This window comes from Rhipicephalus microplus, chromosome 3 (assembly GCF_043290135.1).
Source record: "Rhipicephalus microplus isolate Deutch F79 chromosome 3, USDA_Rmic, whole genome shotgun sequence".
NCBI lineage: Eukaryota > Metazoa > Arthropoda > Arachnida > Ixodida > Ixodidae > Rhipicephalus > Rhipicephalus microplus.
The window spans coordinates 23,841,088-23,867,792 of NC_134702.1; the positions used below are offsets into that span (position 1 = coordinate 23,841,088).

General features: G+C 42.5%; 2 protein-coding genes across 3 annotated transcripts in view; one reads left to right on the plus strand and one right to left on the minus strand.

The window, feature by feature from the left end:
- Positions 1-26,705, plus strand: part of Rph (Rabphilin) — a 219,934-nt gene that overhangs the window by 86,370 nt on the left and 106,859 nt on the right. The gene's annotated exons all lie outside the window — the stretch shown is intronic.
- On the minus strand, positions 1,881-24,861 carry LOC142803636 (uncharacterized). 2 transcript variants are annotated; one of them, XM_075889093.1, is made up of 9 exons: positions 20,103-24,859; positions 19,451-19,548; positions 19,067-19,249; positions 15,731-15,815; positions 9,959-10,108; positions 9,662-9,874; positions 6,251-6,425; positions 4,733-4,809; positions 1,881-2,178 (listed from the first exon to the last, which is right to left on the minus strand). In XM_075889093.1, the coding sequence occupies exons 1-9, from the start codon at positions 20,244-20,246 to the stop codon at positions 1,903-1,905; spliced, it is 1,401 nt and encodes a 466-aa protein (XP_075745208.1). In that variant the 5' UTR covers positions 20,247-24,859; the 3' UTR covers positions 1,881-1,902. The 2 variants fall into 2 exon arrangements, with proteins under 2 accessions (XP_075745208.1, XP_075745207.1); XM_075889092.1 differs by having other exon boundaries at positions 9,662-10,108; positions 20,103-24,861.

Sequence of the window (26,705 nt, forward strand, 5' to 3'; positions counted from 1 at the left end):
CCTTAGAGTTACTTGTGTGTGTCTCTTCTGGTATGAAGGCACACATACAAAACATCGACGTGTTGTTATGGCGTCTCATATATGCGCAATAATTGCTTTTTAATTGACAATCGCACAACTATGAACGCTAAATCTTGAGCAATAATGGTGGGCGCTGCTGATGGTGTTGGCCGTTTGATGCCGTTTGAGGTATCGTTAAGGGCGGACAAACTGAGAAATGTACAGACACACAGACAGACAGACAAAAAATTTTTCGTTGAAGGTCCCCAAGAAAGACTATCGTCTTTAAAAAGGAGATAAGAATAGGGAGGGATAGATAATATAAGAAAATAATTACACATACGTACACAAAACAAGGCACTTTCGCAGTCGTTTAATAGTGTTTGAAAGCGATTGATTGATATGTGGGGTTTAAGCGTTTGAAAGCGAGCTCGCCGGTAAGGATTCATCTATAGTAACAGCGCTATAGTTTAGATACGGACGAAGTCCGTCCTTGTGTTTCTTTGTTTGTCTAAAGCAGCGCTGCTTTTCTTTTTTCTCGTTTAGCGTGGTGGGTCATGCGTAGAAACATCACCAACAAATTTCAAACCGCGAGAGTCATTGCTCGAAAAATCCAGCGTCGTCCGATGTTATCGTCATCACTCATGATAAAGAAACTTCCGTGACGTTAAACACGGATGTGGCGATACGAAATGATTGGGAATGCAAATTAAAAAGCGAACTACGGTAGAACCTATAAGCTAGATGGTGTGACATGACACCGGGTAAGAGCGCAAAACTGATAAGACGAAAACAGTGATTGGGCTTTACGCACACGTCAAAGTGAACCAATAAAATTTAAACGGGCCCCGCAACACCTTTCCTAGTAATCTTCGCACGACTTCATGGAAAAGAGAGCCTACACTCTAAAAAGTAAAGGAGGAAAAGGGGGGTCGAGGTTACTCCTTTAGAGGAGTAACTGACTTGCCACACCCATTGCACCATTTCGGGAGTAACTGCGACGGGAGGAACCGTTACTCCCCAATTTCAGTTGCTCTTTCAGAGAGTAACTGACTGGAGCAACTGATGCTCTGTCACTACTCCCATGGGAGCAATGGTTACTCTTGCTCAATACTCCTCAAAGGTGTAACGGATAGTCTTATTTGATACTCCCACAGGAGTGACGGTTACTCTTTCCCAATACTCCTGAAAGGAGGAACAGATAGTCTTCTTTAATACTCTCAGGGGAGCAACAGTTCTCTTTGCAATTACACCGCATGAGAGCATCCATTGCTCCCTTCCTAAACTCCTCAAGGAGGAACGGATGCTCTTGGTCAATGCTCCTATGGGAGTGACACTCTTTCCAATGGAGGAACAGATAGTCCTTTTCAATACTCCCAGGGGAGTGATGGTTACTCTTTAGAAGGAGCAATGGATACTCTCTGTCAATGCTCCTATGGGAGTGACGCTTAGTCCTTCCGTATGCCCCTGATGGAGTAACAGATAGTCTTTATCAATACTCCCCGGGGAGCGATGGTTATTCTTTACAAGGAGTAATATGCTCTGTGAATACTCTCACAGGAGTAACACTTGCTCTCTCTGAGTGCTCTTAATTGGAGCAATTGTTACTCTTTCCCATTAGTCCCGCAGGGAAGAATGGATATTCCACGCCAATGAGAGCGATGGTTACTCTTTCACAACGTTCCTCATCAGAGTCGCATGCAGTTGCTCATGATCGATGTCTCTCAATGTAGTTCATTACTTGTGCGAGTGCTCTTTAAGAAACCAGCCGTCAAGCTCTCCCAGCGGCAAATGAAAAAAAGTTTTCAAGAACATGATTTTCATTAGGTTGCGCCATGTCTGGCACAGAGGCTCCAGGAGAGATAAGAAATCCACATCTATTCGTTCAAAAAACTTTATTCATTAATGGCTCAGGGTGGTCAGTGTTACGCTGACTAGTGGTGTTGGCCGTAGGCCACTCTTCACTTTAAGAGCGCGGGATAGAACGTCAAACGTTCGTTGAGCTTTTTTATCAAAAACTATATTGGTAGCCCAGTATAGTGCCATCTGGGTGGAAATTGCTGCCAAGAGGCTCTTCTCTGCAATTTCGATGTCCTCCAGCCTCACAGCAAATGCATCAGATGTCAACACATTTCCCATGAATGTGACTGTGGGCACGTAGTGCGTCTTTGTGGGGTCCTACAAAAATAAAAAAGCACACTTCAACAAAAAACTTGTTGCTTCATTATTACAACAGCTCCTTTATGTAGGAACAGATAAAACGTAATGTTTTACGGCACACTGACAAATAAATGAAACTGAAATTAATTTGCAAAGCATGCTTCCAAACTAGAAGGAACATTCTTAATAATTCATAAAGCATTCGCACTAAGGCTACAGGCTTATCCACAGTTTAGTGACTGGTCTTGTTTACACACAACCCAATAATTCGTTCTGAAAAAAAAAAAAGAAAAAGGTGTGATTCCACGTAAGATTGAACAAACCATGGCTGGTCGACCTCTTAAATTTTTTTCAGAATTTTATATTGTTGTTTGATCAGTGGAAAGAAGAGATCCGCAATTGGTTTTGCTGTAAAAAAAATTGTTCGAAGCACAGTAAATTAATAATGACGGAGAGGTGGGGTGCCACGCTTACTTGCTCTGCTGCTTTTTTCGAATTTGGCAATCAGTTACGCAAAATATAACAAAGCTACATGACTCCAATTTGTTTGGCTATATATAGGGGTACTGGCACATACAATCATATTTAGATTGTCTTTTAGAACTGCATTATCGAACTGCATTAGAACTCCATTTAGAACTGCATTATCGATGAAAATGTTATTGTAAGAGATTCCATTGAAGGCATAAAAAAATTGAGCAGGCATGGCATGCTAGCATGACAACAGAAACAACCCACAAGTAAACTGAGTGCGATAAGACCATGCAGTTTCTGGCCTAGGTGCCCTTAATTTGCAAAAACCTTGCACAAAAAACACTTTAGAACTATGTGAGCTAACACATGGCAGTGAATTGAAAAAAAAGATTGACTATATATATCAAGAACTACAAAATTATGCCTAAAAAGGAATATGCCATCAACAAAGCTAATAGTAAAGAAAAAAAGAGTTCATTATTGGCTGCCTACCCTGGAGTCTGCACAAGCGTATGTAAACCTATAAGGGGAGCCTATTTATGAAAAAAAATTAATCAAAATTAAAAATGGGCAGAAGTGCATAAAGCATGCATTCTCAAATCATGACAGGGAATCAGCCACTGTTCCTCAAATGAAAAGTATGCAAACCTCTACGTACCACCAGATCAACAAGTAATCTGGGCTTAGAGCCTAACAGGGAAACTTAATAAAAATTAGAGAAATACTGAACAAAAATTGGAAAACTGACTAAAATTCGTGATTATAATCAGAAGATGTGACTGTTCTGATAAACAGTTGATTTCCCATATTTTTGAACAGTTGCCTGTATTTTTCATGAATTGTCAACCCGTGGCGTCTGTGTGCGAGTGGAAACCATGCCATCACATTCGCCGAGAAACATGCAGGGCGCACGAGTTCCTGTCCTCTTCTCTCACTCTTTCCCAAAAGCACTGATGCTTTGCCTAGCTACTTGGCCTCGGCGGGGAGAACTGTTTGCAACCGCTGCTGTTCATACCGGTTCTAGGAACCGCAGGGGGAGATGAGCGAGTAGAGGGCCCGCATTGTTAGTGTGCCCATCTCGGGTGGGTATGACGTCACGAAACATCACCTCCTGTAGTGAACGGCGTGGCTGCTGGATGCGGTAGTAGTTTGTTAAAAACGCATTAAATTCATTATTTCCCTGTAGTTTCTGCCTGGAATGAAGGTTGTCCCGATCACTTTGAGGACCCCACTTCCAATTTGATTGAATATCTTGGTGGCCAAAAATTTGTTCAGTATCCCTTTAAGGACCATGTACCATACCATGAAACAGGAAATGGTTGGTAAAACATTAAGCTATTAGAAAACACCAGATTGGGTGAGACAGTCGGGTACTGCAGGTTGAAAGAAATAAACTTGGTGCGGCCATACAAAGAGTAAAACAAACAACTGGGGGCAAGAGAAGCAGAATGAATGCAAAAAAAAAAAGAGGAAAAGCCGAGAAGGCAGGGAATCACCTAGAGCGACAGAATTAGGGAGCTCACAGGGATGAAACTGAATCGGCTTGCTCAAGAAAGGGTAAATTGGAGATAATTTTAGAGCGGTCTTCATTCTGCAGAAGACACAAAAATAGGCTGGGGATGACGACGGTGGCACAGATGCCGTGCTTACATAGCATTACACAGGTTCTAAGATCTATGCTTATGGTGACACGAATAAAAACCATATCATGGCTCGCGATACACAACATCACATCACTGAATGCATCCTTAAGCCAGTTCGGGCTGCATAAAAAATCAACGTGCCCACTCTGGTCAGCTTGGAGTGCCAGTTCATGGCATTTCAAACAGTGGAGATACCGATTCATTGAATCCTATAAAAACAATGCAAAGAGTGGCTGACAGTGATGTAGCCTCCGAGCGGGCTACATTATGGCGGGCTTCTACTGTACTGGGTAACCTATGCATAAATGGTACGTGAAAGTCGTCTTGGACATGGCTGGTTGAAAGGCTTTTCAACAATTCACTTGCAAAAGATATAGCAAACATTTATCACAGATGGCAACTTCACAACTGCAGTTCACAGGGAAAGTAATATACAAACTATGAATTATACTCACAAATTTGCAGATGAAAGCATCCATTCTTTCCTTCACCATTGCCGGAAGGACACAAATAGCAGCAGTGAGCATCACCTCTGAAAAAACCGTGAGTTGCACTGTTTCAAAAAGTACTTAAATGCAAAAGCTACAAGCTGGATTCAAACTGCCATTTTAGCAACTCACTAGAAACATAGAGGCTGTAATGGTGTACATGACTGACTATCTTTTATGGGGTAGTCATGGTAACTACACTCAAACTTAGGAAGTATGCAGGGTCACCCAGCCAAGCGAAATTCACAGTCACGTGCACCACAGACCAGCTGGATACCTAATGTGAAGTGAGAAGGAGTAGACGTGCTTACTTACATCTACATTACTACACAACTAGTTTGTGTATTGCTATGGTGTTTAAGCAGCAGAACCTAATTCCCATTGGGGATAGCACTGCAAGACATAATATAACAAAATTTTTATCGTACCTTTAGAAGATGCAGTTTACATCTTCGTGCTTTCAGATGTGAAAAAAATTTTGGCACGAATTTTAATCCTTGCCATTGCCAAATGTAGAATGCACAGAAATAAATTGAAAACTCAAGAAAAGTATTGGAAAACACAGTGGCACCCATCTTGCCTGCTACGACCCCTTTAAAAAGACTAAAGAAATCACTTTGAACTGTATGTAAGAATGTTAAATTACCTTTTTTTATTAGTGGAGGTAGGCATTTTGTGAAATGGGAGTATTGAATTCATTCATGCAAAAATCCCATTGCAGTTTAGAAATTTTCAAAAACCGACCTCTAGTAATATTTGAGAAGAAATGAAATTCACCCACATTCAGCCGCGATACTAAAACACGGAAGAGCGTCACTGCCCTACTTCGTCAAGAATAAGTGAGCATCATTATATCGACCACCAACCAACTTCGTTGTGTGGGCGTGCAGGCTGTGCTTGCAATTAAACGCACATGGCACACAACAAATACAGAACTTTGCCTCTTCTGTAATCTTTGTTTCCAACATTCTGGTCTTTTGCTTGTGCTCATCTGTGCTTCAGTTTTGGTTCCATCATTGAACAAAACTTATTTTCTTAAATTTTATTTTATTGGTTTGAGCACAGAATGAACTGTATTTCAACCTAGCTTTAGCTGAGAAGTTCAAGCAGTGGTGAATGTATTGCACAAATAGAGGCAGTTTAAGATCTTCAGCAGCTGAGATATTTAAGCAATTTTTATTGCTTCTGTACATGAGCTCTTGAAATAAATTTATCTCTGTAATAGCTACCTGTAATCACGTCGTTGGCACTTAATGCCAGTTTCTAGGAGTGTGACATTGCATTTTCAAAACAAGTGCATATAGTGATAGACTAATCGAACGCATGCTCTGAGTCAACCAATGTAGAACTGTGCAAACAAATCTTGCCTAATACATTCAATTTTACAGCACCCAATTTGCTTGACGTAAAATCGGAAGAATGGCGCTACTGGAAGCTAGATACAAAGAAAGGTGGTAATGTTAGCGTAGAAATGTTTGAAATTACCCTCGGATGCATCTTCAGAGGCATCGACAAGAACAGCATCGAGGTCTTCCAGAAACTTTTGCATGTGACGTTTCTGTCTGGCTATTTTTACTATTTTTCCTGAAGCAGGCCCCAAGAATTCTTCCAGTTTCTCCATTATGGGCACTTTGGTAAGCAACCTGAATTCCAGCTGCACCTATAAAATTTTCATAAGGCATTTTAATGACGGTAAACCCTATAGACTTACTTGCATCTGCGGTACAACATTGCACAAGGTCACAGCACTGCAAAACGTGTAGTCAGGTTCACGATTACAGTAATATGAATAAAAATGCTGAAGATGATGTTAATCAGTTTTATGGGCTCTTGCAATGTGGCAAGACGGTTACTGTTACAAAAACAAAAATGGACAACCACACATTTGTAGCACCAAGCTACAAAAAAACTTTCATGGATTCCTCAACATTTCCATGGACAGAACAAAGCTTTCATCCTAAAAGATACACGAGGATTTCGGTTGAGCTTCGTGCTACAAATGCATAATATCTTTCCCTTTTAAGGAGTTGCAGAAGTGCTCAGATACGTGTGCAGTTAAAAAATATTAGGAAATGAGACTGTGCACCAGGTTATGAAAAAGGCTTTGAAGCATCATTTTCATACCTTGCAACAGTTTTCTGAAATGGGACATACTTTCTAAGTTTTGGATTTGCAGTGCCATCCACAGCACCATGGTGCTATGGATGTGAGATAAACTGCTAGCGAATGCATTTGAGCTGAGTATATTTATGGTTCCTTGGAACATACCAGACATTTGTTATTAGTGTGCTCAACTAACCTTGTTACTGTCTAAATTTTCTTTCTTTCTGCCGGTCTTCTTAATACCAGCTTTTTGTTAATTTTTCAAAAAGGCAAACAAAGCCACTTTCAAATACAGTTGAACCCCTTTATAAGAAATTTGTACTGAGGAGCAACTCTTGTCTTTTTATGCGGTGTTTCTTATAAGCATGGGTATCACTTATGCATTTTCTTATCAACACCTATTTCAATGTAGACACACTGCTGTCTCTTATACCAATTTCTATTTTAAATCAGTGTCTTTTATAAAAAGGTTCGACCTACTCCTACCAAGCACAAAAGGGCAATTTTGAAATAAAATGCGGAGGTTACTATCTGCCAGTTTCACAAGTAAAGTACATAGCAGGACATAATCTTCGTAAGTCCTGCCAAGGAATTCGATGCATTGAAGCAGCAAGTGACGAAATAAGCTGTTTAGCAAACAGATTACTCATTCCTGCCGCTTGGTCAATATAGCTATTGAAAATCTAGATGTTAGTAGCTTGTCGCTATGATGTAATATGAGTGACTATAGCCAAAAGTGCAGAGACAAAGGGATGTACATCAGTGACGCACCACCAGTTGTGTCATAAAACAAGTATACTATAAAATTTTAATATAAGCAAGGACAACTGCAGACTTACTGCAAAACCTTCAAAAATACTTTATGCTGCTCTGTACAGCAAGCCAAATTAACATAAATTATCAAAGCATGCACCTTGCCAATTTTGGCACACATTCGCTTTCCCCTGAATGGGTGTGCTGCATGCACTTTAGTTGTTCTTTTACAGCCTCAAAATGAATCACATAATGCCAATAAAATAGCATAAATTTACCATGTTTCTGTGGATGATGCCACTCTAACCTTCCACAGTTTAATTTGAATTTCCATTTGTCAACTAGATTGTGGCTGAGTGTGGCAATGCATGTACTAGAGAATAGCTTTAAGATGAGCTGGCACAGGAGCCATTTTTTTAGACAACTGCTTTCAAAGTCACTATTGCAGGGCATTCGGCCATCTCCTACAAACCACAATGACACAAAACAATGCCAACAGTGATATGTTGTAGCTACCAAACATTGGCAAATAAGGCGACAATCTCGCAAAGGTATCGTGAAGTAGTGATCACTTTGGCTGCCGTAGCACTAGACTTTCTACGGTATTACACCAGGCACTCGAACAACTGACTGATTGTCATGAGTAAATGCACCAGGCAATGTTGCAAGTTTTATTTGACCCTTTTACTGTCACTAATGTACCAGTAAGTTCATCTTGCATTCACAAATTAGTGCTGAAGCACTAAATTGGCCTATTTGGCATAATCCTAGTGATTCCACGATTTCTTGAATCAATATACAAGACTATCAACAAAAGCACATAGATACTTCTTAGCATGGTTTCCATTATGTTGCCATGGCATGATGAACGTTATTTATAATTTTCCCCCGACATATATTTGACGTTTACTTGAGTTTCCCTCAACATATGTTTGAACACATAACCATAGGCCTGCACATGGAAAGCGGGTCACAGGGGCCAGCCTAGCTCACCTAGTCACCTAAGGGAAGGGGGAGCAAAAAATCTTCCCCATACGTAGACTTAGTAGGGTTGAGGGCCACTGCAACGAACCTTTGGCCCCCTTTATGGGGAACCCTGTAAACGCCTATGCATTCACGTTTCAGTCAACAAAAATGTTATTAGTAAATGACAAATGTGGATTCTGGAACGTGACAACTAAAATAACTATATTTGCTGGAAATGCAAATTACCCCAAACTAAAACGCGACAGGCGACTGAAAAATTCTCCAAACAAATCGGCAGAAAAAGAAGCCCGAATCCTCCTGTTATAAGCAGAACTGGCAACTCTAGATTACAAATCCAAGAGTTGCTCTGCTATCTGCCAAAGGTTTGCAGTTGTTGCTTCGTCTTTTATATTCTCTTTGTGCGACTTCTATATTGCGTCAAGTTCAGAGGCACTCTCCATTGCTTCTTTGATGAACTGAAATATTACTCAAACACTGCTTTCACTCGCTTCATGCTATCAGTAGTAGAAAGGATGTTGTATCCCCTTTCTGCCCCATCTTGACGTCACAACAAGCGATTTCTGTGTTTCGAGCTTCCCTGATATTCCCTAAACAAGCAGACTCTCGGGTTGTGTGTTGGACAGAACCACGCAACAGTAAAAGCAATAAGTGTAAGCAATGAAATAAACCATACAGCTCAGCAATGCTAAATTATTTTCATTTTTCCTGTTTTTTCACATCTTAGGTGTACTTTTTACACTTTAATCAAAAATGTACATTAGGGTTTTACTGCATTCTTGTTCAAGCCATTGTACATATGCATCATGTTAGCATAAAGTGAACAATTCAAACAGTCAGTAAATAACATTTCAATAGTTTATATCAAATAAACTGCAGAATAAAAATTTTGAAAAGCTTGATGAACTAATAAAATACTTAGAACAACTGTACAACAAATAATTGCAAAACAAACATCTCAAGAATGGATGGATGTGGCCGAAACAGCAGAGCATGCTATTTCCCTGGGCACTTTTTAGCCACTTTCGATTCATGAATGCACACTGAAAAACTTACGATGGAGCCGATTAAAAGAGCAGGGTACTTCTTAATGATGTCATCAACAGATGGGCTGTCTTGGGACACCCACTCCCTTCTGCTTGGCAAAGTTCTGCTCATACAGTCCTCAATATAGGCCATGTCGGGCCTGGCCTTTGCAACTTCTTTCGTCATTGCCAAAACGTGACCAGCAATGGTCTCGGCATCTTCTGCGTCAGCCAAGACAGCTGCCTGAAAGCACAGATAAATTTTGTTGGCCAGATGGCAAAGACAAACCTGATGTCTGCAGGGCTGTGCAAAATTTGAAATACGTACACTAGGCCTCTCAGTGCGCCGAGGAGCAGTGCACTCGTCCTCTGTAGGCTTCTTCTTCCGCGGAATTCTTTCTGTGTTCTCCTTTGTTAATGCCTTCATTTTCTTCCTTTCATATTTGGCTTTAAATCTTAGAGCTTCTCGCCATGAATCCTGTAAAGCACGAGAGAGTTACTAAATATGTTATTTAAATAGGTAACTGCAATCATGTGATCATGGATCGCCTCACACACAAAAGTATGACTGGCAACAAGTACAAGGAATGAGTGCCACTGCAGCAGCTGTCATCACAGTTTGGTTGAGTGAGATCACATAATAAAAGTATTTCGGAAAGTTGTTATTGATTCATCCCTTTTCTTTTGAAAATAAACATTGCTCTAATCAATAACTTATAACAGAAAATATGAAAAAAGAAATTTACCTCCCCGGCACTTCTGTTCTGCTTTTGTTTTTATTTTTTCTGACCCCACAAGGGTACTTATTGAGCTTAAAGGGAAACTACACTGAATGTTCTGCTTGTAACTTCATTACTGCAGTTTAAGTGATTAATAATGAGAATAGATGGTGATGATGCCAAGAAAAGTATAGATGATGGTATTAAAAGTAATTGTAATGTAAATGTGACAAAAGAAAAGTGGACGAAAAGATACCTTGCCACTGGCAGGTACCGGCCCAAAGGCCTTTGAATAATGCGTCCGATGCTCTACCACTGAGCCACAGTGGTGGTCATCCCCCCATCCACCTTATGGGTATACTATATGTGTATTTAAACGTGGGAGGGTCAGTCAGTGTTGCCCATTGCCACTACAATGAGTGTGGAACACTCTTCGATCCGTGCCGGTGGCAAGTTATTTTTTCGTTCACTTTTATTAACATTTACATTACAGTTACTTCTGATAGCATTCCCTATACTTTCCTTGGCGTTGTTGTCTGTTAGTTCTTGGAATAATCTGTTTACAAAAAAAATGAGCCCTTAAGTTTACACTTCTTTCCTTCATTTCTGCAGTTTGTAGCTTTGTGTCTGGACATCCCAAAATTGAATCATTAATGCTCAAATGCATTGTATAAATAATGCTAGCATCACTGAATTAGAACAATTTTATGTCAGTTCAAAATGCTCCCCTAAATACCAACAAGCAACCAGTGTCCGAGAAAGAGAGAGTGCGAGATAATGTGCATTTAAGCCATGGTGTTGTTCTCAGTTATAAAAACTGGGCCCCATGTGTGATAAACAATGAAACGATGCCAGTGCTAAATATGTGCCCCCTTCCCCCCAGAAAAATAAAAAGAGCAATCCTGGCCGAAGCAACAACTACCACATTGAGAGCAGCGTGACAAGACAGCGTGGGGAGGTGACAAAAAATAGTCCTTGCCAGATTTCAGTTGGTGTATTGTGCACGCGGGCACTGCATGACATCTTGTGATGTTGACAATACTCGCTTTTCTTTCGAAACATCACATGGAGCTCTGTCTCTGTCATATTAGTGGTGATGTTGCGAGTTGATGCAAACTCAGATGCGCACTCTTGCTTACTTTGAAATTAAATTAAAATATTTTAACGGCAACATTTCTCGCTAATAATCACTAAGAAGTGCTCACGCATGCAGGACTATCGCACACATGCACCTGAGTTTCAAAATTTGGTCTCGGGGGTATTTTAGGCGCATAATTATAACTTCCAACACTATGTCTGCTCTGAAATCGGATTCTAGTGCACAAAATATTTTCAAATAGCTTATGCCAGAACATGATTATTGTGTTAGAGCATATTTAAGGGGAGACGTGGCAATGGGAATCGTAATTTGGTCAAAATGTTCAGTTTTTCAATTATTCTTTTCTGCAATCCTGAGACCATGTGTCACATCATAGTGTGATTTTAGACCCAAATAAGCAGTAAAAGTTGAGAAACAAGCATTTCACTAGTGGGATGTCGTCAAAAAAAGCTATGTGAAAATTGGGCATAGCAAGATGCAAATTTGAAGCTCTCCCTTGGCACAGTGCCACCATATTGGCATCATAAAGAGGACAAATTGGAGCTCTAGATAGCCACAAAGATGCATTTCTCCAATGAAAAATAAAGCCAGTTTCCTTCAGAGTTCCATTCTATCAACTTCTAGCTCCAAAATCTTTGGGCTCCATTTTCTCAGCTTTCAATTTTTTGAGCAGTTGCTGTCAGTCATCCCTATGCCATTTCACAACAAATTAAGCTATAGCCATTCCGTTTTTTGCACTTAGATTCTCAAACATGGGTGAGTGCGGTAAAGCTGTCCATATTTGTGTACACATCATACGGACTTTTCTAATTGGCTTTTTATAAAAGTTGTTGGTAAGACAATATGTCTGGGACATTAAAAAAATTTGTGTGCTTATTTAAATATTAAAAATAAACCAATAGCATTATGGCACAAAATGAAGCCTTGTGAATATCCTTATGCAAAAATTTTGACAAGCTTATGTCTAATTAGCTAATTAATATTGGGATGACAATGAGAGTCTATCAAGTGTTGTAACTCAAGAGGTACATTAGATAGCTCAAAACCGATTCCAGTTATGATATCAGCACAACAAATGACATCTGCATGCCGAATTTCATCCCTTTGGCCTCATAAATAAAGATAATTTTCATTGCCACGTCCCTTAAAAGGGCTGTGACAACAATTTTGAAGTGCAGTTATTTTTTTTTTTGCAATAGCTTTCTGGTGGCCAATTATTCATACCACAGTCCATTGATTGCTGCAGTTCACAACACATAAGTAGTGTGCTTATTGTCAGCTAGTTGCACCTTCAGTTTGAAAGAGCTAAGAGAACGACAAGCCGCCGGATGCAACTAACACCATCTAGCATGTGAAATGGCACACACATAGGTCGGCAAAGATGAAGAGCTCACATACGCTCACTCATGAAATATATTTTGCCCTTGGGACTCGCTCGGACTCAGAGACACCAAAACTCAGACTAGCGCTGTTTATCAGTCTCAGTGAGCCAGTGAGTCCATTTGCATGCAATTGACTTCCTTGAACTTTGTGTCAATGCTGTTTACCACTAATATCTCGTGTGCTCTGTGCCTTACTTGACACCTTTCGATCTCGTTCCTTGAAATATGAAATATTAGCGATCGCAACTCGGTGAGAATATTTTTATTGAAAGAGATGACTCACGTGAAATATTTTTATCGAAAATTTCTAGGAATCCCCACTGCCTGTTGACTTTTCGATAGCTCACACCTCTGATCAATAAATATTGAGCTGGCGTGCAAATGCTGGTGCTTTGAAGTACTATGTGCGAGTATAGGCCTTATGCAAAATCGCTGCCATCTGTCCGCCGTTGTGTGCATAGCAGCTATGTTAGAGGCTCCACATGGCGCAGTACACACAGGCTCACGTGTGTTTACGTAGACGTATCGACGAGAGGCGTGTATTGGCCCATAATCGCAATGGCAACGTATTGCTGCGTCTCTTGCAGCACACATAGAGGAACTCTGAGTGCTGAAGAGAAAAAGGTAAGCCGTAAACTTTGCCCCTTGTTTTTTTTTTTTTTTTCCCCAAGCTGATGGTTTTTTTAGCATGAGCTCCGGCTACTGCTCTCGAAAATACGTGTTTGCATTCTCCTTTCTATGCAAGTAAGACGAGCCATAGCATTTGCATTCGTGTTCCCGAAAATTGTTGCGTGCCAAGGTAAGGCAGTTTTTGTAATGTTCTCGCTAGCAACCATTTACCAAGTGACGGAGAAGCTTATGTTACACGCTGAAGTCACCTTTATGCAATTAACTTCATCACAGCTAATTGCGTGTGCCTATATTTCGTTGATGTGTTTTGTTTATTATGTTTGGGTAACGGCACATGCTCAATTAGAAGCAAGTGCATGCCATCGGTTAGTGGGATGACTTGCGCATGACTGCGTACATTTTTCAAGCATGCGATGTGCTCAGCACATGCAATGAAACGTAGGCACACACAATTAGCTGTGATAAAGTTCGTTGCATGAAGGTGGCTTCTGCATAAGTGTATGAGTCGCCTTAACTTGGTAAACAGCTGCTAGCGGAAACATTGCAAAAACTGCCTTGCTTTGGCATGCAACAATTTATGGGAACACGAATACAAATGCTATTGCACGTCTTACTTGCATAGAAAGGAGAATGCAAACACGTATTTTCGAGAGCAGTAGCCGGAGCTCATGCTAAAAAAACCATCAGCTTGGGGAAAAAAAAAAAAAAAACAAGGGGCAAAGTTTACGGCTTACCTTTTTCTCTTCAGCACTCAGAGTTCCTCTATGTGTGCTGCAAGAGACGCAGCAATACGTTGCCATTGCGATTATGGGCCAATACACGCCTCATGTCGATATGCCTTACATATACATACGTCTATGTAAACAAACCTTCTTTCAAATTTTTTTGGGACATGTGCTAAATGTGCATATATTTACAGCAACCAAAGGAATAAAGCCAGTTGATAGTTTGCGCTCTTTCCGTTTACGCTTTTTTACTTCCTGTGTTTGTTCGATTGTATGTGCAACATTACAAACCACAGACATGCACCAACTCGCCCAGCAAGAAGTTGTTCTTAGTACTGGGATGTTCCTTTTTTCTTTCTGCACTTCACCACTAAATGAAAAGCAGCCACTGTGGTGCGGTGAGCACAGTTTGAATATGTTCTACTTTTTAGTGCTCACTGAAAAACACAGTGCATACACACTAAGCCCTTGTGGTGCCACAGGCACACATATGGGCTGTTGCACCCCATCACCCATAAGCAAGCACAAATTATTGTTTTAGCATATTGCGGGACTTTTTTCCCTATAGCAGGTGTTCTCTCTTCTGTGAAGACATGAACGGCACCATATCAGGAGATCAAAAACGAAGCACTGATGCAAGATAGCTGCTATAGAGCACCTTCATTTAGCGACCAAAAGAGGAAAACTAAGCTGTTCCATGCACCTCAACTTTTTTGTTGAAGGGACACCACCTTTTAAAGATTAAGATGGAAGAAAAACAAGACAAAGCTCACAACACCTAAGCGAAATCACCACAGCCATGTTGTTTGGCATGTTGGCGTTCCTTACACTGCTCCTCATTACTCACTAAACCGAATGACACTGCTTGGTTGTTCCCTTTGTAAACGGAATGACCTGCAGGCTCACAACACATGTTCAACATCACCTGCTGCACCACGACTCAGCTAACTAGAAAAAAAGAATGGTGCAGCACATGCACTTTACATGCTGTCTTGCAGCGCACAAGCATTTTTGGACTGCGAACAATGCTCTTAGTGATAATGCATCGTCACATATGAAGCTCTCCCTTAGTTTCATGGAGGTATTTAATGACCGAAAACGTAGTGGATTCTGACTTCTTGGTAGACTCACTTGATGGTGTGAAGGCAGTGCAGCTTTCTAACATTACCTTTCCTCACATCATGAATACGTATTCATGTAATAAAGTGCCGTTGCTATTTTTTAATTTTTACTTTTTTAATGAAAATGCAATGATTCCAATCAGAAGCAAAGTTAAGCCTGCAGATTTATCATCACACAGGGACCTTGAGGGCGAGCAGCATTTCACTATTGAATGTTGCATCGGCTAATCATGTGTAACTGCCTGTCCCAATTTAGAATAATGGCTTATAGAACAGGAGGAGCCATGTTCAATTCTGAAATTCTTGCAGAAGCTATCTTTTTATTGTCAATGACTGATTTCGCTTCACTGTTGGTCCTTAAAAGCAGGCATTTATTAGACAAGCTTTTCAGTGCAATCAATTCTGCAATAATATGTGAACTCACATAGCCAGTCCCCGCTACATCAGCCAAGTTAGGAAATCTGGTGATCAAAGCCCGTGCTGCCTCTGTGTACAATTTCCCAGGGTACCTAGCAGGAAAAAATATTTACAAAAGCAAGAATGTAAGTTACTCACTAGCAGACCAAAGCTTTATCGAGAGATCGATAAAGAAGAGTATGAGGGCAAGAGCCCCTTTGATATGCAAAGAATAAAAATCGCAACAGTTACAATTGCAATGGCATTGCATTTCTAGAAAATAGGTTGCCTTTAGCCAAGTTTCTTTGTGGGTAATAACTGCAGAAAGTATGGCTAGAACAAAACATCAGAAAGGCATTTTTGGATAAGTAATTGATTGATATCTGACGTTTAACGTCCCAAAATCACCATATGATTATGAGATACGCTGTAGTAAAGGGTTCCCGAAATTTCGACCACCTGGGGTTCTTAACGTGCACCGAAATCTGAGTACACGAGCCTCCTGCATTTTCGCTTCCATCGAAAATGCAGCCGCCGCAGCCGGAATTCCATCCTGCGACCTGCGGGTCAGCAGCCGAGTACCTTAGCCACTAGACCACCATGGCGGGGCATTTTCAGATAAGTAGAAATCCAGTGTATGTACAGTTGACTCCCGATAATTCGAAGTCGCTTAATTGGAATTTTCGGTTAATTAGAAGTCAAGAGGTGTTCCCGTCAGTTTTGTATGCAACACCATAGAAAAAAATGCTCAATAATTCGAAGTTGAAAGCCCACAAGATTGGTTAAATAGAAGTTATTTTTTAATCTAGAGCCTCGAGGCAACCGTTAGTTTCAATAAAATGCGCAATTTTTCAAGTGCCAGAACAACTACCGCACTGCTGTCGTCACCATCGTAGCTGTCCGCAGCGCACTGTTGTGGACATCGTCGTTGTGCGCAGGGCCACAGTGCATGAAGCGGCAAGATTGTTCAGTCAGCACCGGCGTGTCGAACGTCGAGCTATCCCTTTCACTGTCAGTCTTGTTCTCTCGTCTCTGCTTGTGTTTCGTTGACTGTGTCAGCTGCGCGTCGCAAGTTATTTCCTCGTGTTCGGCTGGCCACGACGTTGAATAATGGCAAAACGCGGCTCGTACCGAACACTTGATCTGGCGATGAAAGAAGTCCTGAAAGAAGTAGAGCAGGGAGGCCTTGCCAAGCAAGACATTGCACGGAAGTACGGCATTAAGCCTAACATGCTCTCGAATTTTATAAAAAACAAGCAATCAATAATGGATGCTTTTGCAAATTACAAGTTTAAAATGTCACGGAAGCGAATGCGCACCGGCGCCTACCCGGATTTGGAGAAGGCGCTGCTGATTTGGATCAGAGAGGCACGCAACAACAAACTTCCTCTCAGTGGTGAGGTCATTCCAGCGAAAGCCTCATCTCTTGCGTTAATGTTGGACATCAACGACTTCGCTGCATCGGACGGATGACTGACGCGCTTCAAACAGCGCCATGACCCGATTTTCAAGAGCGTGTGTGGAGAGAAGGCGTCAGTCGACCAGGAAACATTTGCAGCATGGAAAGCAGAGAATCTTCGCGGGTACCTTGAGGAGTATCAGCCGGAAGACATCTTTATCGCAGACGAGACTGTGCTTTTTTATCGGTTGCTACCAGACAAGACTGACGTTTAAAGACGACGACTGTGCTGGCGATAAACGTAGTAAGGAAAGGGTGTCTGTTATGATTGCCGCAAACATGACTGGCACTGAACGATGTCGCCTTCTTGTGATCGGGAAGGCCGCTAAGCCTAGGTGCTTTAAAGGCGTCAGGACCCTTCCTGTCGACTATGCTTCTAACAGAAAGACGTGGATGACGTCCGACATTTTCAGGGACTGGATAAGGAAACTGGATCGGAAGTTCGCATCATCGAACTGCAAGGTGTTGTTCCTTGTCGACCAATGCAGTGCCCACATGGACGTACCAGCCTTGAGTGCCATCCATCTTGCGTACTTGCCCGCAAACATGACATCTGTGTTGCAGCCCATGGACCAGGGCATAATCAAAAATGTGAATGTCCTGTACAGGAAGCATCTCATCGAGCGCATGATTCTGTGCATGGATAAGTCCTCGCAATACGAGGCGAGTTTAATTAGTGCCATCCACATGCTAGCGCGAGCGTGGGGCTGCGTGAAGAATGAGACCATCGCCAACTGCTTCAGGGCCTGTGGTTTCGTGGCAAATTCTTCGGGAGAGGCTTCTTGTCCGCCGGTGGAAATGCGAAGCGAGCTTGACGACAGCATTGTTGACGCCGCTCTCGGTGACAGCAGCTTTGACGTCGTCCTCGGTGACCCCTGCTTTGAAGATTATGTCGCCGTGGACAGCACAGTCAAAACGTGCGGTGCACTGACGGACAGCGAGATTGTGCAGATTGTTCGGCCCCACGAAAGCGTTCATCAAAGCGACGACGAAGATGACATTGAAAGCAAGCCACAACCGAAGGCTGCCGATGTAGCTGCGGGCCTCGCTCTCGCGCAGCGGTTTTTCACTTGGGAGAACAACGCTAAAGAAGCACTTGGGCACATCTACGCCTTCCAAAACCTGCTTTCCACTGCTAGATTCGGCAAACAGAAGCAGACGAAGATGACCGACTACTTTTCGTAAAGAACTGCCGGCTTTGAACCTAATAAAGATGCCATGTTTTTGTGATTTCTGCCTAATTGGAAGTTCGTTTAATTCGAAGTTTTTTGCGGTTCTCGGGAACTTCGTATTAACAAGAGTCGACTGTACCAACAATGCAACAGGCATTGAAAGGCATCATAGAAGCATCTATATTGTTCGTATACCTGTTGTTGGGTCTTATACAAAGTTTTCAAGAGTCATCACAGTTTTCTGTGCTGGCTACCACAAGCAGGCTGAAACCATGATCTTTTAGCTCATTAAAGAATGTCAGTACAGATATGGAGGGGGCACTGGCACTACTTTGATGCCACTGTTTTCTACTCCTTGCATTTGAGCGAGACTTTATGCAGCATTCCAACCAGCTGGTACCTTGAAGATAGTGACCACAATGATGTAAACAAAAACAATATATATTTAATCACGGGAGGAAACAAGTGGGCATTGTGACTACTCCATGGTTTGTCACCAAGGGGTCATGCTTCATTGAAGCTTCCTTCAGCTGCACAGATGGCACTATGACATGTCAGATATTTTTTCTAGCATTTGAGTGCTTTTTCTGCAATTTTTTTTGTTTATTCACCATGGATGTCCCCCCCCCCTTTTTTTTTAACCCACGAGAGCGGGTAAAAGATGAATGTGAAGAAAAGTTTCAAAGCACTTTCAAACAGGATATTGCACAGTATCTACGTAAATATTACTCACATGTCGTATAAGTACAAGTCATGGTGAAGCCACTGTAGTACTCGAGAGCGACCTACGAAGTACTGCCCTGGCTGGTGGCATTTTACCATCCAGGCAATGTCTGGTGGTACATCTGGGAGGCAGTATGCACCGGTCCGTGCTGGCTGTGACGGCTGTGCAGACTCTTCCAGAACATCTGCTATCCTGTAATAGCAACACAGAAACTGCATTTTGTCAAGCTGTTATGAAAAACCACCTCACCCTTTTTTTGTTACAACTACCAAGCTAAGAGGCTTATCCAATTGAGAGGTCTGTTTTAAATGAAAACTTTAGCCACCGTTTTTCTCAAAGCAGTGTGCAACAAGCAGCTTGTAAGTGTATTGCTAAAGATGCAAAACTACTCACCGGACTTGGCTGGTCAGTCGGACTTTTATTCTCGATTTATTTTCGATCACGTCCACTTCTGTAATGTCGACAAAAACGTCGAAGTCTTCGTCGAAACGCTGGAAAAATAAGAATGCCAGAACTCAGAAGGGCACTACATAACACACGGATAAAAAATTTGGAAGTGTCATGGTTGCAATGTTGGCCAACAAAGACCTGCTGTTGCCACAAGCATTCGTGCTATTTACATGTCCCGAATTCCCGCCACAGCAAGTGAAAAGCGCAACATTTAACTGTATTTAATAAACACACTAAATAAATTTGACTACTGCCAGCGTCGGCTACACATACACGTGCAGCCTCGCTAGATGCCGAACACTACTGGAATCGACACCTAGCGCGATCTCGAAGTAGGATTCCCTACTCAACAAAAATACCTTCCACGTTTTCTACGATTAAAGAAGTGAGGGGTAAATTCGGTGCAGCAATGATTGTCATCGAGGCTTAAATTGGGCGAAATTTAGCAATAACATGTAACTTAGCGCTGTCGGGTTTTTCTATAGAATGGACGAAGCAAAAAGATGCAACACAAAGCTACAGTAATCGATGACAAACGCTGTGGCAACCACTGCAGCACGACGACTGTAGAAATATATAGAAAGGAAGGACTCACCGTCAAGCCTATGGCAGAGGCGTCAACTTCTGAGAACATGTCCAACCCTTTCAAGTGTTCAATTAAATCCCGCCCCGTCCACGGCTCGTCGAAAGCGACGGCGACATTTCTGTCGCCGTATGTAACGAGGCACTTCGATTGCATGGGGCGACAGCGGCGCAAGACAAAGAATCGTTTTTAAGCCAGCCGCGGCACATGCACTCGCTCAAAAATTCATGGCCCCGCTACGCACGTGCCTCCTCGTTGCAGTTGATGTTGATGGCGCAGCGGCGGCCGATGGATGGATGGATTGATATGGCTGTACCCTTTAGATCGGGCGGTGGCTGACGCCACCTAGCCGGAATACTTAGTGAACCACAAACTAGAGTTATCTTTTTTTTTTCCTTTAAATAGTGAAGTTAAGGTCTGGTACTTTACAGTGACAGCGACGTCACACGGCCATAATTTTTTTAAAGTATGTTTTAGTTTAAAAATAAACAGACAGTTTCTTATTCCAACCGTTCCAACCATAATGCTGTCTAAGGTGCCTTGAAGTGTTACTATTTGACAACCGTGCTATTTGACCAACCTTCTCGTAACGCGTTTTGCTATGGCGCCTGCACACATTGAATTTGGCATGATCATGGGCACGCTGTACCACAGTATTAAATACAAATCAGAAGCCGTAGCAGTAGTGCTAATACGACTGCTGATTGAATTATGGTCCCTGGCAGTATATTCTAGGGGCCACAATTCACTAATAGATCTACTGATTTTTTGAAATTTCCGCCGATTCAGTGTACTGCTGTTCGGTCTTTTTTTTTTACAAAAATGAAAGGAACTTCCACTTTTTTTACTAAGTATTAATTAAGACATTAATGTGTTACTACCAGTCAAACAAGAAATTTCTTTCATGGTAAAATTCTCAAGCTAAGCGCTACTTTTGATTGACGAGTCATACACCTTCATACAGTAATTATTACAGGAAGCTGCTCTATGTTATGAGCAAATATCGGGAAGTAATGAGACAGCGATATGAACGCACACCACACCCAAAATCCACGGAACCACAAACAACAAATCTGGCTCTCGGGCAAGTATCGTCTCTGGAATAAAAGAAATGCGTGCCACTAACCCCATCGAGTAGCATGTTGTATGAGCCAATTTCTCCTCGGCGACAAAGCAAGGCACGCTCTATCACTGTAGTGATTTGAGCAGTCTGGTCTTGCTGATCGAGATATTTATCTTATCGCTGCCTAGCTCCTTGTCCTCTCTGAAAGCTTCAGCTAGCCGCTGGCTCTGAAGCCTAAAATATTGCACCTGAGTCCACAGAGAGATCAGGAACTTCAGCTAGGAAGACCTATATGCTTTCTAACTGGTTATTAAAGCTGTTATTTGCAAAGATACAGGACGACATTATCCAATGGACGCTATTTGCTATGGCCTGTGATTTTGACCTTGCGCACATGACACATATATGACTTCCACCACATCACAGATTTAACATGCAGCAGTCAGTGCTAAGCCGAATAAACATAACACGAGGATCAACACAAGTGCTTTTAGTGTGTTGTTTGGTGTAGCCGCATCTGAAACTGAACTGCGCATGTGGTGCATTATTCTTCTTCACATTATTCGGCACACTATTCTTCTTCACGACACCTGTCTTCCAATTTCGTTCACGAAAGCTTAATGGAGCTCATCTTCCTAAATGCGAAACATTTCTTTGCCAACTGCAGGCACTTCAAAACGTTTCTATCTATCGATCGATCGTACGTCTGAATGTTCTCGCGGCCCCAAGCTGTTTAAGGATGTACTTGCTTGGGCGAGTTGGTAGCTATTTACTAGTTGTTACGTTATTGCGCACCGCTTATGACGAACACTTGGAGTCAATGACTAGACGGACACAAGCGCAATAACACGGTATTTTACGCGGTGCACAATAACGTAGTAACGCCTGTTTAACTTGGTATGGAGCAAAATTGGTATGAAAGGATAAGAGAGAACATGAGAGCGTGAAAATGCTGTCCCGTACGTACGTGGTCAAACTTGTGCGCGCCACAGGTGATAGTTTATATCTACCCCGGATACGGCAAGGACAGACATCGTAAACTGACATCGACAGCGTTTACCCGATGAATATAAAAAGTAAATGTCAGGGTCCCAGCAGGAATTGCACCCTGTCACAGAGCCACGTACGCCATGTCTTGAAAATGCTCTGGAAAAAGACACGATGCAGGTGTAGTGCTGGGGCAACATCAGTTCTGTGTGGTTGTAGTGCTAGTTATCTAATTTCATAAAAATTCAATAAACATTATTTGTGTACTCCTAGGGTACGTCTATGTTACAGGCGCCATGTCGCGTTAACGTCAATTGTGGTTCCAGTGTTCACTCTGTTTTTATAGCAATGCAAGAAACATTACATTAGCGTTACGTACGTATGATATCCGCATCATCGCACCGTGAGGTGCACTTCGTTTCAATAATGCTGACGTCTGCGATCTATAAGTGCTGACGTACTCTCGGAATGTAATAACATAAATTACTCAGTGTAATGAGAAGTAGACGCCAGTGTAATGGACATTCCTGGTCTGCCTACGATATGTGTCCACAGCTACTCGTAACGCTTGCCTCACCCCCCTCCCAACCCCAAAACAGTTGCTGGCCGGCTGCATGCGAGTACAAGGCTGTAGGTATCCCTTGTTTATATATCCTGCTCACGTACGGCTCATGTCGGGGACATTTCCTTTACTATTTGTTAAAAAGTGCAGTTTTATAAAAATGACCTTTATAGGCGCTGAATTTGGCATTCCTAAAGCGAGAGCAAATAGCGGAATAAAGAGATCTACTCATTTTTCGAAGACATATTCTAGCAGTGTATAGGTGTTCTGTGTTCTAGCCACTTTTTTTTTTTTTTTAAATGTGTCGTGGCAACACTGAGCCACCTTACCCATCCTTACCCGTGTTCACTGCCCGCGTGTGTCCAGGCGTTGTTCACGACGACTACAGCGTTCGTTTGGTTCCTTCATCCGTGCTGCAGCAAAAAGACAGCTTCTTTATTCTGCTTTCAGTGGCGTGTTTCTCCTGACTCGTATTTTCCATGTGCCGGATGTCTACTATGATGAACTTATTCACGTTCTCGCCTGCTAATCTTACGAACACCTAGGACGTGTGGCTTTCCAGCGAGCAATGTTCTGGTGATTTGTGGTTAGAACTATGAATGCAAAGTACTGTCCGAGATGCCCGTTTTTCTCTTACCAGCTGGTAAGAGTGATAACGCACATAGGGTTAGAGCACAGCGGAGAGCCGAACTTCAGCGTGATATGCGGCATCGAAGGCTGCGCCAACACGTACACGAACTTCTCCTCCTACAGATCACACCTGTATCGTCACCACTCAGCCGTGCTTGAAGAAAATGGCAGCAATTGCCATCAGCGGTCGCTCGAGCGCCCAAGGGATCGACGGAGCACTGAACTGCCGTCAAGCGAACAGCTTCGGCACGAAATGGACAGTGCGGATATGCACAGTGCTGAAATGAACGGCGCCGAACTGCCAATCTTTCGCGGCGGTTATTCGCATAGGAAAACTCCTGTGAGGAATTTGCAATCACAGCAGACTGCAGCTCCACGTGACCACTTTCAGCGCTTTCTGGAAAAAGTTAAATCCACCATATGGGATTTCTTTTTTTCCATCACTACAAAACACAGCTTGCCACATGCTGCAGCTGTGAAGATATTTGCCCAACTGAAGGAGGTGTTCGAGCTTGTGCTTAAGGCTTATGGTAATGAATTTATGAATGCAATGGAGACATCAGTGATGGGTCCTGAATTGCAAAATCTTCTTGGCTGTTCATTTCTGCCTGACCTGTTCAATGGGATTGAGAGTAAATGGAAACGAGACAATTATGTGAAGGAAAATTTCCCTTTTGTACCAGCTGAAGAGCATTATGTCGGTGAGGATGCAAACTATCATTACGTCCCATTGCCAAAGCTTCTCACTGTACTTTGCCAGCTCCCGGACATTGCAGCCCATTTAAAATCACCTGTAAATATTGAGAGGCATGAAACCTCTGTGTACAGAGATCACACAGATGGCCTGGTGTTCAAGGAACACATGCAATCTATCATTCCCGAGGGCAGCACACACACAATTATTCTTCTATTTTACACAGATGAAATAGAAGTTGTAAATCCCCTCGGAGCTAAACGAGGAAAGCACAAGATCCTGGCAGTGTACTGTAGTTTGGTGAACATTCATGCCAGGTATAGGTCACAGATTGACAATATTTATCTGGTCATGCTTGTGCGCTACGCATATGTGAAGACTCATGGTCTAGGCCCTATACTACAGCCACTGCTGGATGACCTGAAGGCAATGCACAAGGAGGGCCTCGTATTAAGTGTGCAAGGGCGTGAAGTTAATGCCAGAGTTATTGTGCTTGCATTTTGTGGTGACAATCTGTCCCTGAACCGCCTTGGCGGGTTTTCCTGCTGTTTCAGCAATGGGCGAGTTTGTCGATTCTGCATGATATCCTCAAAGCAGCTAGCACAAAAAACGCATGAAGACATGTGTCAAGCACGCACATTAGGTAGGCATGAATTGCACCTTGCAGCTGTAGCTGTGAACACAGCCAACAGACGTCTGTATGGTGTCAATGAGGCCTCTCCCCTGCTCCAGCTTCCCTATTTTGATGTGACTCGGCAGTTGCCTCCAGACCTAATGCATGACATATTGGAAGGTGGTGCAGAATCCGTGCTTCGGCAAGTTTTAAGATCGCTCTTATCTAGTAGGTTGCTATCCAAACAGGATCTGGATTTGGTGTGGGCATTCAAGTACGGGAAGAACGACACAAAAAACAAGCCTCCTGCAATCAATATGTCGTTTCTGAACAGTAATGCTGTATTGGCAGGAACGGCATCCAGCAAATGGTGTTTGATGAGATTTTTACCACTCATCCTTGGAACGAGGATCCCAGAAGGCAATGAAGATTGGGAGCTCCTGTTGAAGTTTCGCGAGATCATTGATATAATTTTTGCAGCTGAAATCTCATCGGCCCGCCTTGCATACTTGGACGTGCTTGTGCAAAGCTTCTTGGTTGATTTTTCAGCCAGGTATGGCCCTGGAGCACTCATCCCCAAGCTGCATTATATGGTTCACTATGCTCGATTTGTGCGTGAGCTTGGCCCACTCAAGAACTTTTGGTCGATGAGATTTGAGGCTAAACACCAAAGCTTCAAAAAAATGGCTGCAACTATCAAGAACTACAGAAACTTGACACATACTCTGGCCGAAAGGCACCAGATGAAACAGAGCTGTCATCTGAAAAACTTTGAGCTATACCAGGAACTAGAAGCCTCAGGAAGCAGGCCTGTTAAATGGAGCACACTGCCAACATGTGCCAAAGAAGTTTTGTCGAAGACAGTGCATGAAGTACAAAATGCAATGGTCGACCGACGCACGTACCATGCTGGGAGTGTTTTAGTTCGGAGAACAGAGGAGGGACCACAGTTCTATGAGATTGAGCGACTACTTGTGGCGAGAGGAGTGCTCTACACACTCACGAGAACACTGGTGGTTGAGTGCTTCGACAGGCACAGGTTTTGCTATTGCGTTCGAAGAGCAGATGAGCAGGAACTTCAAGAAGCTAGTGAGAGATATGAGCCATACCTGCTGGACCTCTATGGGACAGGTGAACTGGTCCCCAAGTGGGAAACTTGGTAGACAACTTGTGCATTGTTTGACAGTATTGTATGAACTATTCAGTGGAGTGATTCATTTCTAGATTTTTTTTCTTAAACTCATAAGGGAATGTATGAAAATAGAGTCCTATGTTTAAAGACGAATATCGGGAAGAAATCATTTTTGTTGTACAGTATTGGGAGCAAGGATATACCATGGCGCCACCATGCAGATGCATTCCTATGATGTACGTGGTTGGATTGCTCCGCCAGCCTTCTCGCGCGCAGCCCGTAGCCCCTTTTGCGTCTCTTTTTTTTTGTTATTCTTGTCGTACTTCACTCAACGAAATCATAGAAATGCTGCCGTAGCTTCTTTACTGACTGTGCAAAGTGCTAAATAACTGCTCTGGAAAAGTTTTACACTTCTCATAATGCCTCACTGCCGGCGTCGTCTGGCCGAGCTCTCTGTTTTTGTAAAAGGTAGAGACTCATTCCATGTCGAATTGAAGCATCAAATGGGTATTCACGCGTGCTTGTGACAAAGAGTTATTTTTGCTGAAAGAAGTGTGCGCAATTACACTTTTTCATTCGTTGTAGGTTTGCATCTAAAGACGTACCGCGGTTGACACGACAAGCATGCGCAAATTTTCATTTTTGCTTAGCACACATATCCTTACGAAGCTCAGCGCAAATGGATTCCCCGCTTTGTGGGAAGCAGCACAGGATTATTACAGCCGCAACCTTTCTGTTATGATATCGGGCAAACGTGCGAGTCACATGCACATGCATGCCTCATTCAGAGTTGTAAATATGCAGGTAAAATTTCACACGAGGAGAAGTTTCTCTGCGGCACGATCCTAATATTTATTGTGAAAATTTTGTACGGTTGTTAGACGGTGCGCATTTGATCCCCATTGAGCCACACATGAGTGAAAACAATGAATGA